The 16,723-nt window shown below is 41.0% G+C and overlaps 1 protein-coding gene across 1 annotated transcript; it reads right to left on the bottom strand.

The window, feature by feature from the left end:
- Positions 1–1,054: 1,054 nt before the first annotated feature.
- Positions 1,055–14,976, bottom strand: prph2a (peripherin 2a (retinal degeneration, slow)). Its single transcript, XM_085980800.1, has 3 exons — positions 13,795–14,976; positions 13,333–13,579; positions 1,055–6,366 (listed from the first exon to the last, which is right to left on the bottom strand). The coding sequence occupies exons 1-3, from the start codon at positions 14,373–14,375 to the stop codon at positions 6,142–6,144; spliced, it is 1,053 nt and encodes a 350-aa protein (XP_085836926.1). The 5' UTR covers positions 14,376–14,976; the 3' UTR covers positions 1,055–6,141.
- Positions 14,977–16,723: the final 1,747 nt, after the last annotated feature.

Raw genomic sequence — 16,723 nt, 5'->3', positions numbered from 1 at the left:
AAAAATTTCCCCCCACCCCACCCATTATTTTATATTCCTCTGTATTCATCTGAAGGTGGTAACTCATACTGAGGCACATTTCCATTGATTGCGCGTCAGTGTTGACTTTGGGAGGCATAGGAACGGAGTCCGAGCATGTCCTCCGATGACAGCCACACTGGATAGCTACGAAGAGCTGGAACATTGGCTCCCATTTCCCTCTTTCCATCACAGGGTCACTGAAGCCAAATAGAGGGAGTATGTACATTTGCAAAGGTAATTCAGCACAGAACAGGGACCAAACTTGAGGACTTTTCTGATGGGCTTGGCTCAATACCACACGGTGGCCACAGAGAACCTTGGATTTATCCTCCAAAGCAGCTCCCCAAAATTGTTTTTAATACTTTTTAAAGTAGCTATTAATCAGAGCAACAATTTTTAAATTAATTTTAGAGCAAATTATAATTAACTTTTTTTTAAAAGAGCTATAGTGGTGCCAAGACATTTCTATGACCTTGCAAAAATATTTACATTATTTCAAGCTTTATTCACAGCACAGAAAGAGGCCATTTGGCCCATCATACCTGTGACATCTTTGCGCTATCCAATTAGTCCCACTGCCCCGTTCTTTACCCGTTGCGCTGCAAGTTTTTCCTTTTGAAGTATATATCCAATTCCCTTTTGAAAGTTACTGTTGAATCTGCTTCCACCACCCTCTTGGGCAGTGTATTCCAGATCATAACTCGCTGCGTTTATTTAAAAAAAAACTCCATCTCTTTGGGTCTTTTGCTAATTATCTTAAATCTGTGTCCTCCAGCTACCATCCCTCCTGCCAGTAGAAACAGTTTCTCCTTATTTACTCTATCAAAACCTCACATAATTTTGAACACCTCTATTAGATCTCCCCTTAACCTTCCTGGCTCTTAAGAGAAGAACCTCAGCTTCTCAAGTTGCGCCACATAAATGAAGTCCTTCATACTTAGTGGCCCAGATCTGTCAAACAGTGAGCTATTGTATTTCTATAATTCCCGCATAGCTTGCAGCTGCAGTTTTTAATGATGTCCTGAAATTTAAGATGATTATCTTATTAGCCTTTAATCCTATTTACTCCACCTTGGAGTAACATTTGAGGACATTACAGAAAGGGTACAGAAAGTAAATGAAAATTCTGTGGCATTAATAAAATACCCGACATGTATTTTTCTAATTACAGTTTGTAATAAGCATAGTTTGTATTTTGTCATTAATAAAACATCTTGTGTAGAAAGAAATGTTATCAGCTAGTTTAAAAAAAAATCAATTCACCACTTCATCCATCCTTTGTATTAACTTTCACTGATATTTAATGATCTACATTATAAGATCCATGTTTTGAGTATTTGGAGGTATTGACCTTGCCCTTTCCAAATATTTTTCTCAATTGGATACATAAACTTGCACTATTGACAGGTAAGAGGCACTAAAAATTTAGCCACTTTGGCGTTTAGTGCAAATACAGTTTGATTTATCTGATCAAATGTGATTTTGAACAATCCTTCCAATGTGTAAAATACACGGTGTGTGGCACTGAGTCATTCATGCTAAAACGGTTTGAGTTTTGATTCCTGGGCTGTGCTGAGTTAGCTAATCTCAACTGGAGCAGGACAAGAGCTGCAATTGACCTCAATTTCTTGGGCTACAGAAGGGAAAACGGATCAGGGTGTTCTCACATGATCTTCATCTATTAACCTCGGCAGAGGTACATGTGGATGCCCATGGGGATAGGGTAAGGTTTGGCTGTGATTGTGCCAATGATTGAATAATCTACTGTAACACTCAGGATCAGGTTCAGACAAAAAAAAAAGGCCATTCAGACAAAGTATAGCAGGGCCATCACTCCCATGGAGTTCCTGAGCATGAACTCTCTTGAGGGAAATTTGAAACGGCATTTTTTTTTTTAAAGCTATTTAGAGGAGAAAAGCTTTAGGGACTTGCATAGCTTCCCTGTTCAGTCTTTTTGTTTTCATGTGTGTTCCTTTGGTGAGATGAAATAACCACAGTAGTTTTTGTTAAATTCATATATCTTCTATTCACTCATAGTACAGTACTTCTATACAGCATTCTCTGGCTAGTATTTTCACAACAGAAATACAGAAAAGTGGAAAAGAAAGCTGTTGTTTAAAGATTAGTGGCTTTTTGTTGAGTTAAGCAGATACATGAAAGATACTGAATGGATATCAGTGTTCTATTAACCAGTTATTGATTAAGAGGATTGATCCTGGACAAAAGGACCAACTGGAGAGGTCCTTTGTAATCTTGCAAAGCCTGCACAACTCTGTCTCAGGCTATGGTATACACAATGATGAAAAATGTTATTTCAGTAAATGTTAGAATTGTTCCTTTATCTTACAAGAAAAAATAGATCATGGAACTCTCAATTTATTGGGTGAAAGTTGCAGAGGCAGATCACATTGATGCTTTGTTCTCCCATTGAAAGCACGACAGGCTAAGTTCATTTCCCCCCCCCAACAATTAATGGAAACCTGTTGAGAGTGTGTTGCCTTTGTATTGCCATGAATACGCCCAGCCACATAAACTCTTCATGAGTTATTACTGGATTTCCAGATAGAAGTAAAAAACAGTCTTCTGTTTACAGTATTCTCTGGTGTTTCTCCCCCCCCCCCCCCCCCCCAACCCTTTTTTTTGTTGGTGTTTAATGATACGTCACTGCTCTACAAGTAATATAGAAATATTTTATTATGAATTTGGGGCCAGGATAAATGTTAAAAAATTTTTTTTAAAGAGCTGTTAACACCACAAAAAGCATCTATTTTCTGATGACACAATGCTATTTAGAAAAGTTGATTTCACAATGAACTATAACAGCTGTTAAGTGCAGATTATTCTCACCAATGGAAAGAAATGATTGTTCAAATACTGTGAGTGTTTGCAGCTTGCAAAATATATGCATTACTTTCAGTTGCATTTTTTAAATGATTTGTTGTGAATTACATATGCAAAATCTAGAGTTAGAATAAATTAATTTGTTCTTTGTTCTTGGTATATTGTTCTTTTAGTTTTGTCTCCATTTTAGAGCAGGAATTATGCCACAGTTCTCGGTGGGAGTTGATCTTCAGTCTGGGCCAAACAGAGAGAGCCCATGAAATATCATTACCTCTTAAATCTCTGCTGGAGCTAGCTGCCTATTTAATATTCATGGTCAGGCCCTCTCAACATTTAACCCACTCTAGCTATTTAATCTAAAGTTTATTTACTACACTCTTGGTATGTAGGCCAAGTTTGCCCATGCACTAACCATCACTGCATTTAAAATTGAGATGTTTTGACAACGTGATCAAATGCTACATTAATAGATGTCTTTCTTTATCTTCAAATTAGGAGCCAGTGTTCAAATACAAGTTTGTAGCTGTCTTGTCCTCCATTCACACTCACTTATTCAATGATGTCTACCTTTTCTGTGCTGTAAAATTAGTAGCGCATACTGACCTCTCATGTAATGTCATGAGAAAACACTTCTGCAACACAAATGTAATGAGAATTAGCCATTTACTTTAAAAGAAAAGTGCTGAAGGGTTAGGAACAAGCCTCTCTGAAAGCTTAATTTCATCTGACTTATTAGAACAGCCCCTGTTTATGGATCTTGAGTGCAAGACTTTCACTAGAAGTGAATTTATAGTCATGTGCAGACATCAATAAATGTTAGGGAAGTAAGTTCCCAAATCAAGAGCTATTGTAATAATTTGGTGTATGTTTTTTATTGAAGAAGGATTGTGTTTTAACACTTAGCTTTTCAAACCCTCTTAAAATATGTCACTGCGAATTACTATTTCAATAAAATACAACTCCCTGTTCATTATTGTGAATATCCAGTCAAGCATTCAACATCATGAAACAGAAATTGGGAAAAGTGTAGAAGCAATACTAAAATGCTTGACTCATGTCCTGGAAATCAAGATAAATCTTTGTAGCTGGTATCAGTTGACCTTTGCACTGGGGCCTCACCATAAGGATGAGTTCTCTGCTATTGGAAGGAACATCTGAAGATGCGAGGAGGAGCATTCACAGTGGTCAATCCATGCCTGTTGCTGAGTTGATTGAGGGGCAACATCAATTGTAATTATAAAGATATTCGTGGCCTGGACTGTCCCAACCTTCTAATTGAGGATATATCCATCCATCTTTAAGACTTTCCCCTACTGAAACCCTTATCCACACTTTTGTTACCTCAAGACTCAACCTTCTTTCCCAGCATCCAAAGCTCATTGCTACACAAACTCCAACCTGTACAGAATTCTGCTGCCCACAATAAGTTCTGCTCGACTATCACTGCTGTCCTGTCCACTTCCAATGGCTTCCTGTTTCACTGAATTCAAAATCCTAGTGCGCTTTTACCAATCCCTCCGTGGCCTTGCCCCACACTACTACTACAACTTCTTACAGCCTGTGCTCTGCAGTCCTCTGGCCTGCTGTGTATCCCCACCCCCCTCCTAACAGCCCTCACTTGTTGGCAGAGCTTTCAGACATCTAGGTGCCCAACTGGAACTTCCTCACTAAACCTCTTTGCTTTACTGTTTCGCTCTTTGCCTTTGAAAGTCTGCTCAGAATGTATCCTTTTCACTGCTGATTGATTCTTCCATCACTGTTCCATTTGTTTCATTGTGAAGTGTCTTGAGATGTTTTATTATCTTCAAGATACTTCAAGTGCAAGTAGTTGTAGCTAGTATAGGATGGAGTTGTGGGAAATGGTAAAGGGAAGAATAGGTTTTAATACTCCTATCTATGTCCACTTTCTACAGAATATTTTATTTGAGAGAATTGTATGTGACAGCATATGGGACAATGTTTATCCTCTCTTTTTATGTTTATCACATTTTTGTGTCAATTTAGATGTCATGATGAATTAGTTTGTTTTTCCTTTGAAAAGAATTACAAAAGTTAATCCTATAAACTGGTATTAAACATACTTAGGACTTTTATCCTTGAAGCTGCTGTGGTCCGTTGCATCTCAAACTGCTAACAGAGAAACATTTCAAGTAATTGTGAAAGACTTTGGTTTATGAGACTTCCTTTGAAACCGTTCGAAATTCCATTACATCTTCAAAAAGATTTCAGACTGCCTGAATCGAAATACTACACAGAAATTTTTCAGCTACTATCTTGTAGGCAATTTAAATACATTTAGAGTCTATCCTAAATACAACTCAAATGTTGGCAGCAACAGCAAAGCTATTTATAAAAAAAAATCACATTTAATTAACAAACCGTACCACGGTTTAGTTTCCATTGGATGTGAATACAGATATTTGCCGTACAAAATCATGAAAAATTACTTTGCTTGTACACGTGAGTATTTGTGATGTAGTCAATTTGTTATATATTAACGGCATCTCCTATCAACTGAACAGCTGAAAAAAAAAATGTTGATAAACTTGCCTACAGGTCAGGCAGGGATTTCCTCATATTCATGTGGGAGCAGATTTCAGAAAAGTATTGACTCTGCTTAAGTTGTATGTTTTCTGAAATCTGAGCCAACCTTCATAGATTTCCCATCCATGTTGTTTTGTTTTAATGGCAGCCCTGCTTTGAATAGAGAACATTCTAGTTCTAAGTTGATTTTTCACATTTACTTGATTTTGTTTTGGATTTCTACGGTAAAGTTGATGAAGTACATAAAATATTAATGGACAATCTTCATTTAATGGAAAAATGTCCTTTTTTCTTCGAAGATGCTTTTAATATTGAGCCCTATTTTGTAACAGCATATATACTATATAACTTCACATAGCATTTGAGCTACATTAATGATGGCAGGAGTATTTTAAATAAGTACCTTTGTCACAAATCCTCATTTCCAGATTCAAACGCAATACAATGGTTATATTTACCACTTTTTATATAGTACAAAGCATGGAAGAAGACTGCTGTTGACCGCATAGTGCATAAATTGTCAGAATGAGTTTAACATAATTTTAAGTTGACAATCCAGGTGTTACATTTGAATACAAAATACAGGAGAATAAAGTCCTTGTTAGCGTACGTGCTTTATATATTATACAAGGAAGGGAATTATTTATCTGGCTTTGTATTGTACATTTATTCAATTTTCATTTCCTTCTGAGTCCAAATTGTTTTTTCCCCGTCCCGAGTTGTTTCTCAATCTCTTCAGCTGACTGTGGCGACAGTCGTGCCCTCTTCCTTTTTCCCCTCTTCAGCTGTAGCTACCTGATTGAACTTACCCAGCTCTTTAATGCTTTCCAGCATAGATTTAAATGTTTCCTTCAGGCCTTTCTCCATTAACCAACCCTCGCTCTCGCACTCGGGATCCTCAGGGTTTGCAATGCTTTCCAGGGCCGTGTGCAAATATTGTATCCCAGCCATCACAGCCACCTGAAGTATAGGTGAAGAATATAGAGCCAGTTTACCGGTAAATAAACTCAAACGACTAGTATCCACACACAGGAAAGACATTATTCAAGTATACAAATCAGTTTATTAATAGAAAGTACTCTGCCAATGCACATTGCAAATTATAATTGTTGCAAATTGAAAACCGGTTTCGCTTTTGAAATTAATTAACTCGCATCGTCACCTCATTGTCATTTGTCTAATGGCCAACGAGTGACTATCCTCCTTGGGTAAGCTCTGCTCTGCGGTTTTGTTAGTTCCAAGCTGACATGCCTGCTGGTGGCAGAGTGGAATTCTGTATTCTGATACCTGAGCCAAGCAAGTCCCTAGTAATTCTGGGCACTGTTGATGATTGACGGGGCAGCCTGGTGGGGAAGACCTGTCAGAGCGTTGGAATTCTCACCTGGCTCTGGGTAATCCTGCAAGTCAATGCTCTAACGGGGTAGTCCTGGCTGGGCATGCAGCAGGAAACTTCCAAATACTCTTTGGCATGCTGAATGTTTTAAGAGAGATCAACACTAGCAGTACCCCTGAGCACATTTGGGGGTCCTTAAGTTTTTGACTCTTACTAATCTTTTCCTACGTTCTCTGGATTTAGCTGAAGGCGGTCTGGTGAGTGTGCATTCCATATTGTGCAAAAAAAACTCTGCCATTGTGAGTTGGTCAGTAACTTGGTTGCAGATGCCTAAGCATGGTGATGGGTTTCCATGCTTGTTGGAATCCCAGCTGACCAAAAAACAGGCCCAATTTTATTAACCAATTGAAGTTTCATCTTTTTGTCTTGCACCACTGATTGCTGGCACGTGGGTCTTGAGCCTTTTTTTTTTAATGGGTTACCCGACCTGTTGGAACAATTATCTCTTCCACTGGTTGGCAAAACACATAGAGGCTGTTCAGAGTGCCAGTGTCGTTGTTTTGGAACAATCGCACTAATGGATTCAACTGGATAAGCGTAAAATTTCCTGACCCCTCCACCACATACATTTATGTCTCAATGTGATTTTGCAGGTCTGCCCCCGAACCAGCCTCCAAAAGGCCAACACGGACACTGGAACAAGGCAACAGTATAACTACATGAATTTAGGTTGCTTTGGTGCCAACCTCCCTGAACCCAGTAGTTTCTGTTTCTGTCTTAGTTTATGACATTATCTGAACCCCATTTATAATGCATCTCAACGCAGCTGTAACTCCAGAGTTTTTCAAATTCTAGATTAAACTCCTGACCCACCATGGTCTCCCCAAGGAGAAATATTCAAGCTCTGAAATAGGTAAAGAATATACTGTATGTGCAACCCATCATTTCACCACCTGGACATTCAGTTAAAGAAACTTTGTACGACTGAAGCGTAGAATTCATGTCCAGGCCTTTTGAAGGATAAGTGTATTCTAGTAAATTGTTCCATAATCGTTTAATATTATAAGAGTTAATATTTGTACACTTACTAATGTACTTAATTTATCCATTATAACTGGATTGAATGATTGGTTAGAGTCAGTCTTGGCACTGACGTTTTGGTTAAGAATTTTTCCTTCCTCCTACTACACACCACCGTTTTCTACCCCCCCCCCCCCCCCCCCCCCCCCCACCCCAACCCTTCAAGTTCCATTAAGACATCATGACACTCTCAGGTTACCATTGTTCCTATTCATGATGTTATGTAAGGCAAAAATTATGTACAAAATACTTAATCCGAGGCTGTTCCTAATTAGCAGTTCTGAAGCACAAAGCAGAGAAAGACTTGCATTTATATAGTGTCTTTTATGACCTCAGGATGTCCCAAAGTGCTTTACAGCTAATTAAGTACTTTTAGAAGTGTAGTCACTGTTGTAATGTAGGAAACGCGACAGACACTTTGCACACCGTGAGGTCCCATAAACAACAATGAGATAAAGACCAGAAAATCTGTTTTAGTGGTTCTAGTTAAGGGCTAGATGTTGTCCAGGGCATCAGGGAGAACTACCATGCTCTTCTTCGATATAGTACTATGGGATCTTTTATGTCCACCTGAGGAGGCAGATGGAGCTTCAGTTTAACAGCTTATCTGAAAGTTGGCACCTCCGAAAGTGCAGCACTTTCTCAGTAGTGCACGGGAGTGTCGGCCAACATTTATGCTTAAGTCTGTGGAGTGGCACTTGACCCCACAACATTCTGACTCAGATGAGAGTGTTACCACGGCTGACACATGTAACAAAGACTAAGTGACCATGATAAGTATCTCTTGTATAACATTTAGGATTATAGGGCAACTCACGAGAATATATTGCTTAACTGCAGTATGTACCATTTACAAGATGCACTGCTGCAACTCACCAAGATCCTTTCAAATGCGTGACTTTTACCACCTAGAAGGACAATGGCAGCAGGCGCATGGGAACACCATCCCCTCCAAGTCACACACCATCCTGACATGGAATATATTGCCGTTCCTTCATCGTCGCTGGGTCAAACTCCTGGAACTCCCTTCTTAACAGCACCATGGGAGTACCTTCACCACAATGACTGCAGTGGTTCAAGAAGGTAGCTCACCACCACCTTCTCGAGAGCAATTAGGGATGGGCAATCAATGATGGCCTTGCTAATGATGCCCATATCTGCTGAATGAATTTAAAAAACTGGTTGACCTTTTTGGTTGGAGAATTTTGACTTGGATTTGATTTTGGGATTCTCCTGGAGTGTGAACACTGGCAGTCATGGTATCATCTGATCTGGGGTGAGAAGGTAAGGTAAGAAAGTTATCTCTAGACTGGATTTTTTAAATTGAGGATGAGCTGGATCTCAGGGCAATGCTATAGTGTGTGGAATGAGAAAACAAGCCAAAAATGTACGCACACAATGTAAATATATCTCACTGCTTGTAATTGTGAAAACAGTTTGTTTTGTTTAAATTGTCTGATATTCATAAGTCTCAAGCGAGAAAAGACCATTTGGCCCATCAAACCAGTTCCATCCAGAGTTCATGTATGATTATTCTGTCTGTGTTTCCTCCTCCTTGCCATTTCGCCAGGTTGATCTACTGAACGGAACTCTACCTATTAGTTAGAGTTAGTTCATTTAGTGCAAGGTCTTTATGGAGAGCTGGTCCCAGTATCTACAAAATCAATTTTATAAACTAGATGTTCAACAGTGAGGCCTCTCGAGTCTCATTTAAACATGATTCTCCCTCCTCTCTCCCCACACACACACATTGGGAACTGAGTTTGTAGATGTGGATTCTCACTGAACACATGCTGAATCCTTCAAGGGAGAATAAACACAGGATATAATAAAAGAAAGACTTGCATTTATAATGGGGAACAAAGAAATGGCAGACCACTTAAATACATACTTTGGTTCTGTCTTCACAAAGAACGCAAATAACCTCCCCGAGATGTCGGGGAACAGAGATAAGAGGTAGGAACTGAATGAAATCAGTATTTGTAGGGAAATGGTGTTAGGGAAATTGATGGGATTGAAGGCTGATAAATCCCCAGGGTCTGATAATCTACATCCTAGGGTACTTAAGGAAGTGGCCCTAGAAATAGTAGATGCATTGCTGGTCATCTTCCAAAATTCTATAGACTCTGGAACAGTTCCCATGGATTGGAGGGTAGCTAATGTAACCTCACTATTTTAAAAAGGTGGTAGAGAGAAAACACGGAATTATAGACCGGTAAGCCTGACCGGTAGTGGGGAAAATGCTAGAGTCCATTATAAAAGATGTAATGGAGCACTTGGAAAACAGTGACGGGATCGGACAAAGTCAACATGGATTTACAAAAGGTAAATCGTGCTTGACTAATCTACTGGAATTTTTTGAGGATGTAACTGGTAGAATAGATAAGGGAGAACCAGTGGATGTGGTGTATTTGGGCTTTCAGAAGTCTTTCGATAAGGTCCCGCATAAGAGATTAGCGTGTAAAGTTAAAGCACATGGGACTGGGGGTAAGGTACTGACTTGGATAGAGAAGTGGTTGGCAGACAGGAAGCAAAGAGTTGGAATAAACGGGTCTTTTTCCGAGTGGTAGGCAGTGACTAGTTGGGTACCGCAGGGATGGGTGCTAGGACCCCAGCTATTCACAATATATATAAATGATCTAGATGAGGGAACTAGATGTAATATCTCCAGGTTTGCAGATGACACAAAGCTGGGTGGGCGTGTGTGCTGTGAGGAGGATGCAGAGAAACTCGATGATTTGGACAGGTTGGGTGATTGGGCAGATGCAGTATAATGTGGAGAAATGCGAGGTTATCCACTTCGGTGGCAAAAACAGGAAGACAGATTATTATCTGAACGGCAATAGATTGGGAAAAGGGGAAGTGCAACGAGTCCTGGGTGTCCTTGTGCACCAGTCGCTGAAGGTAAGCATGCAAGTGCAGCAGGTGGTTAAGAAGGCAAATGGTATGTTGGCCTTCATAGCGAGAAGATTCAAGTACAGGAGCAAGGATGTCTTGCTGCAGTTGTACAGGGCCTTGGTGGGACCACACCTTGAGTATTGTGTGCAGTTTTGTTTGCCTTATCTGAGGAAAGATGTTCTTGCCATGAAGGGAATGCAGTGAAGATTCACCAGACTGATACCTGGGATGGCAGGAATGATGTATGAAGAGAGATTGGGTCGATTAGGCTCATACTCGCTGGAGTTTAGAAGAATGAGGGGGTCTCATTGAAACTTATAAAATTCTAACAAGACTAGACAGACTAGATGCAGGAAGGATGTTCCCGATGGTGGGGGTGAACAGAACCAGGGGTCACAGTCTAAGGATAAGGGGTAAGCCATTTAGGACAGAAATGAGGAGGAATTTCTTCACCCAGAGAGTGGTGAACCTGTGGAATTCTCTATCACAGAAGGCAGTTGAGGCCAATTCATTAAATATATTCAAGAAGGAGTTAGATATATTTTTTAAGGCTAAAGGAATCAAGGGATATGGGGAGAAAGCAGGGACAGGGTACTGAATTTGGATGATCAGCCATGATCTCATTAAATGGTGGAGCAGGCTCGAGGGGCCGAATGGCCTACTCCTGCTCCTATCTTCTATGTTTCTATGCATTTATATTGCACTTTTTACAACCTCAGATATCCACTTTACAGCCAATGTAATGGAAAAGAAAGATTTGCATTTATATAGCACCTTTTCCTGACCAGTGAATGTCCCAAAAGCACTTTACAGCCAATAAAGGAATTTTTAAATTTGAATTGTAGTCACTGTTTGTAGTAATGTAGGGAAACATGGCGGCTAATTTGCACACAGCAAGGTCCCACAAACACTAAATGAGAAATTACCAGATAATCTGTTTTAATGTTGGTTGAGGGATTGGTCAGGAAAGCTCCTCTGCTCTTCTATCAGCATTGGCATTGGCACAGGATCTTTTATGTCCACCTTTGGATGCAGACCTTGGTTTAACGTCTCATCTGAAAGATGGCACCTTTGACAGTGCCGCACTTCCTCGGTGCTGCACTGAAGTATCCGGCTAGATTAGGTGCTCAAGTCTCCGGAGTGGAAATTGAACCCATGATCTTTTGACTCCGAGGCAAGAGCTGCTGCTGAGCCAAGGCTAACCCCCCCCTTAAAGGTTACAAAAGCTTGAACCTATAATGACAATTAAAGACAAATTGTCTGAAGAATACTGGGTCAAGACTTATTTTAATACTACATCTCAGCGCTTGCTTGTAGTGACAAGGCAGGATAAACCCAACTTGTTCTGTTTTAGATTATTTTTATAAACATATTCCTATACCTGTTGTTTTCAAATGGTAGAAGATATGTATATATAACTCCTTTTTTGTAATCTAAATAATAAAATCACTCCCCCCAAGCACAACTACACAGAAAATCTAATAATTTACCTGATTACATTAATGAAGTAGTTTGTTAAAATACTGATTAATATATAGGATGTTTAGGGACTTTCGGATCTGGAATTCACTCTGTCCCAAAATTACATTGCGTCAGCAATCCACTACACTGTCACAGTACGGAGACAGCTGAGCATAAATACTGCATATACTCCACAGATAACTCCACTTGACACCACTGTTTCAGCAAACACATGTTTAACTTCAAACATGTTTGCCCTTTACGGTGCAAACTCACTTTAGTGCAAAAATAGAGAACTAAAACAAAACTATCAACAATTCATTAACATAGCCACAGAGAAACAACACCAACTAAGCTTCAAAGTGTGACTCTGGACTTGTTGCTGCATAGGTAATGCACAACTCTTAGTGCTGTCGTCTGCATTACAGTAAATATAATCCTGTGGATACAGTGCGATTGTATACAATGAATGTAACAAGTAAGTAATTCTTGTTTAAACTATTAAATCAACATGTAAAACGTTGTAAGTTCTAAACTGATCAAACTTGGAGACTGCCTACATACTCAGCAGAACAAGAAGCTTGTTTTTGTTCTTAAACTGGAAATATGTGTTTAAAATCTGTGCTGAATCTGAGGAACTCTGATTTTTTTTTCGATGTTCTGATCAGAGAGCCATATACAGAGGAGGAGCTGAAGTCATTGGTTACTCTGCAGAATGGAAAGGCAGAATCCAAAATATCAAGATCCATTCACTCATCTTGATTTTTCTACCTTTTAGAAAGGCTCCTCCTCACAGAAGATTGCACTTCTGCCTGCTGTTAAAGTACACACAATCCTGCCTCCAGTGCCCTTGCAAACACTCTCCAACAAAGCCTGTGCATTACATCGAGGGCAGCCTCAAAAAGTACAAGAATTTCCCGGATATATCATCGGGTGTTAACATTATTAATCAAAGATATACAATAACTATGCCCTTCTAATCAAAGATATACAATAACTATGCCCTATTTGTTGCCTGGTAGACACCTTAGCAGCTAAGTAAAAACTTTTACCGTTTAATACAAGAGTCATTTGACAAGAACATTCTTTCTTGTAAGGTTTACAACCCGTTTCTAGTATTTTTTTTAGCTTGTGTTAATTATTGGCCCTCTTACCTCTAGTACCCAATCGAATAAGACCAGGGCTCCCATAGACTGCATCATGTTCGCGTAATAGTTGAGTAGTGCTTGCTTGCAACCCCCTGTCCACAGGTTCAGCTCTTCGGTCTGGAATTCGTAGCTGTAATGAGCTGAATTGTTGGTGATCTGCTGCTGGATGCAGGGTCGAGGGGAACCCGGATTGCAGCAACTGAATGGGACCCCGTCCACCAGGTACTTGCCATCAACATTGCTCTTAACGCGGCTGTAGGGAAGAGAAGGTAGGCCGCTGAGTGTTTCGGGCTCAAAATTCAACTAGCGCGGAAAGACAGTGGCCAATGCGTTTTATATCCCCATTTCTTAGTGATAAAACTCCCCCCAAAAAATTCACGAGTTAAGGCTGAGAGTAAGACATCTCCTACCCGCACCGTTCAATAACACTCATCTTAATTCCCCCCGTGGTTTTCCTGCTCTACTTACTCTTTCACCTCCTTGGAGCTGAAGTCCAGGTATCTGTTGCTGATCCACTGGATTTCAAACCAGTCGCGGAAGTTGTTGTTTCCACAGCAGTGAAAGTCGATCTGAAGCTGGTCGATGGTTTTCTTCATGAAGCACCTGCCTGGAGTGTCGGTGTCTCGGTAGTATTTCATGCCGTTCTTCAGCCCTTTGGCCAGAGTGTCGTCCAGATAAAACTTCATCAGAAAACACAACACCACGGTGATGAAGGTCAGGAAAGTGAAAAACAAACAGGCGGCCAGGTACAACTTGAGGAAAGATTTCCATCGGGCGTATTTAGCCGGATCGAGGGAGTCATAGCAAAACTTGCCTCCAAAGCAGTTGATGGCGCAGGCTAGGATACCCACCAGGATCAGGGAATTGGGCACCAGGTGGCTCTCTTCATTGTCCATCACCTCGCTTCGTTTCCTGAGCTCGATCTTAAGGAACAAACCCATTCCAAAGATAATGATTCCTGCCAATACACAGAACCAGTTAAGGAGCCATAGCCCCTGCGCTAACTTGACCCGTTTCTGTAGGTTGAATTTGACTTTCAGAATGGTCATTTTCTGTGACTCTAAAGTCGAATCCGTCGAATTTGAAGATTGGTTTTGGTTAAATCAGAAAGATTTGTGCATGGGCGCAGAAAGGGCAGGAGACAGTCCGCCTGAGATTAACTCAACCTTGTGTCCCTCCATACTGACCACCCTAAAGGCAAATCTACAACTGACACAGGGACCCTATGGAAACTCTGTGCTCTCCAATCTGCCAAGCCAGAGGGAAAAATTAGAAAAAATAGTCCGTGTTTAAAGCTAACGTTGGCGGTCCTTTCCCCAGCAAGGGAGCTGGCTCTTTCAGAATCCACTGGAGAAAATCCGAGACTGCAAGACGTCACCTTAATACCAGTAATAGGTTTTATCTCTAATCATTTAGAGAAAGCTCTGCGCCAGATGAGCGATTGAAATTAATCCGCCTTTTTTTAACCATGTAATTGCTTTGCCCTCGAGTTGTCAGCGATTGTACCTTCACCGAGAAAGTTTCATTGCATTTGAAAAGTCGGGTCAGGGTGCATTTCAAATTTGTTTTCGAATTATTACTAAATTTATATTGAAATAATATCGTGCTATGTCGTACACTCTTTATGTGCATCATGTTTACTCGTGTAAAATATAATGACCGCAAAAAAAGGTTCAACTTAATAAGCTAAGTAAGCTTAAATATAGGCCAATCACCTGCAAATGAACATTGGGATCAAACATAAATAGATCTACACCAGTGGCGTGCTTTTAAAGCTGTGTTCTCCACGAAACGTTATATTTAGAGGAGTTTTATATTGGGCTAAACATTCAGCAGATGTTCATTTCTCAGACCTTGTACCTCAGATTTTTATTTTCAGTTTCCGCTCCTCTCTCAAAGACTGATGCACAACAACTTACATTTATAACACCTCTAACATAGTAAAACATCCCTAGGTACAGTGGGATATAATTCTGCAGGGTTGACAGGGGAGCACTCAATTTTTATATGGTCTTGTCTCTCTTTCGCTCAATACAGTATATAATACTTGTTTTGGCTCCCAAAACAAGCGCTCTACTCGGAGCTCCGACGCAGCAAGAGAGCCCCAGGTGGGCAGAGGAAACGCTTCAAGGACACCCTCAAAGAAAGCCTCCTTGAAAAAGTGCAACATCCCCACTGACACCTGGGAATCCCTGGCCCAAGACTGCACAAAGTGGAGGAGAAGCATCCGGGAAGGCGCCGAGCAGCTCGAGTCTCTTCGGCGGGAGCAAGTGGAAGCCAAGCGCAAGGAGCGCACGTCAACCCAAGCACCCCACCCACCCGCCCCTTCAACCACCGTCTGTCCCACCTGTGACAGAGACTGTAGGTCCTGCATTGGACTCATCAGTCACCTGAGAACTCATTTTTAATGTGGAAGCAAGTCATCCTCGGTTCCGAGGGACTGCCTAAGAAGCAGATATAATACTGTAATGTACATGACACATTACCTGTCTCAGGATTCATTTTGCCTCTACCCAAGCCCTCAACAAAGCCCCTATTTCCAAAGAACAAGTCTTGGGCAGTCAGTTCAAGAATTCTTGAGGTTACGGGCACCAAAAACATGTGGGGCCCCTCCGCACCCACTGCACGCCTCCCCTCCCCTCCCCCATCCATTAACACACAAAGGTGTAGAAATAGGCCGATAGAATGTTTACACACTGCATAAGTAATAATATACTTAAGTAAATCTTCCCCTTGGTGGGGCCCCAGATTTAGCTGAAACCCCTAGGCACGGGTCCCATAGGCCCGTGCATTAATCTGCCCCTGGCCTTGGGCTGAGATTGGAGCCGAGGCTGCAGGTCTCGGGCGTTCCATGTAGTGCCGAGCCAGGTCTCTGGGAGTGAAGGACAGATATAACTTGCCCATACCTTTGACAGGTGAGGTAATGCCCCAGCTAGCAGCCTTTTACTATCTTGCCCAAATGGTGAATTGGCTCCCTGGTGCCAGGGTAAGGAACATAATAGAGTTGGTGCAGAAGCTCTTGGAGAAAGAGAGGCTTCAGCAAGAAATTGTGGTTCATGTCAGAACCAACAATTTAAAGAATAGGATTCAGGTCTTGCTAAATGAGTTCCATGAGTTAGGAAGTAGATTAAGAAGAACCTCAAAGGAGTGAAATCAAATTTTACCAGTGCCGAATGTACTGTACAGAATGACCAGATTAGGGAAGGTAAATGCATGGCTACAGATTTGGAGTCTGATTGAAGGGTTCAAATTGCTGGACATTGGGACCAGTTCTGGGCAGGAGTGAGGTGTACCAATGGAGCAGCATACATCCAAACAGAGCGGGGACTAGTATTGCTCTTGCAGAGCTGTGGGGGAGCGGAAAAGTAAGGGAGTAGGCAGGATGGAATAGAAAGGA

Source organism: Somniosus microcephalus, chromosome 3, assembly GCF_052327205.1.
Source record: "Somniosus microcephalus isolate GS21.2 chromosome 3, FLI_Smic_1.0, whole genome shotgun sequence".
Classification (NCBI taxonomy): Eukaryota; Metazoa; Chordata; class Chondrichthyes; order Squaliformes; family Somniosidae; genus Somniosus; species Somniosus microcephalus.
The sequence above is the reverse complement of the archived record's forward strand: the minus strand, read 5'-3'. Positions and strand labels throughout refer to the sequence as shown.

Coding starts and splice junctions, on each gene's coding strand:
- prph2a (XM_085980800.1), bottom strand. CDS start 14,375: ATGACCATTCTGAAAGTCAAATTCAACCTACAGAAACGGGTCAAGTTA. Junction 13,580..13,794: donor AGCTCCAAGGAGGTGAAAGA/GTAAGTAGAGCA, acceptor TCTTCCCTACAG/CCGCGTTAAGAGCAATGTTG. Junction 6,367..13,332: donor TATTCGATTGGGTACTAGAG/GTAAGAGGGCCA, acceptor CCTATACTTCAG/GTGGCTGTGATGGCTGGGAT.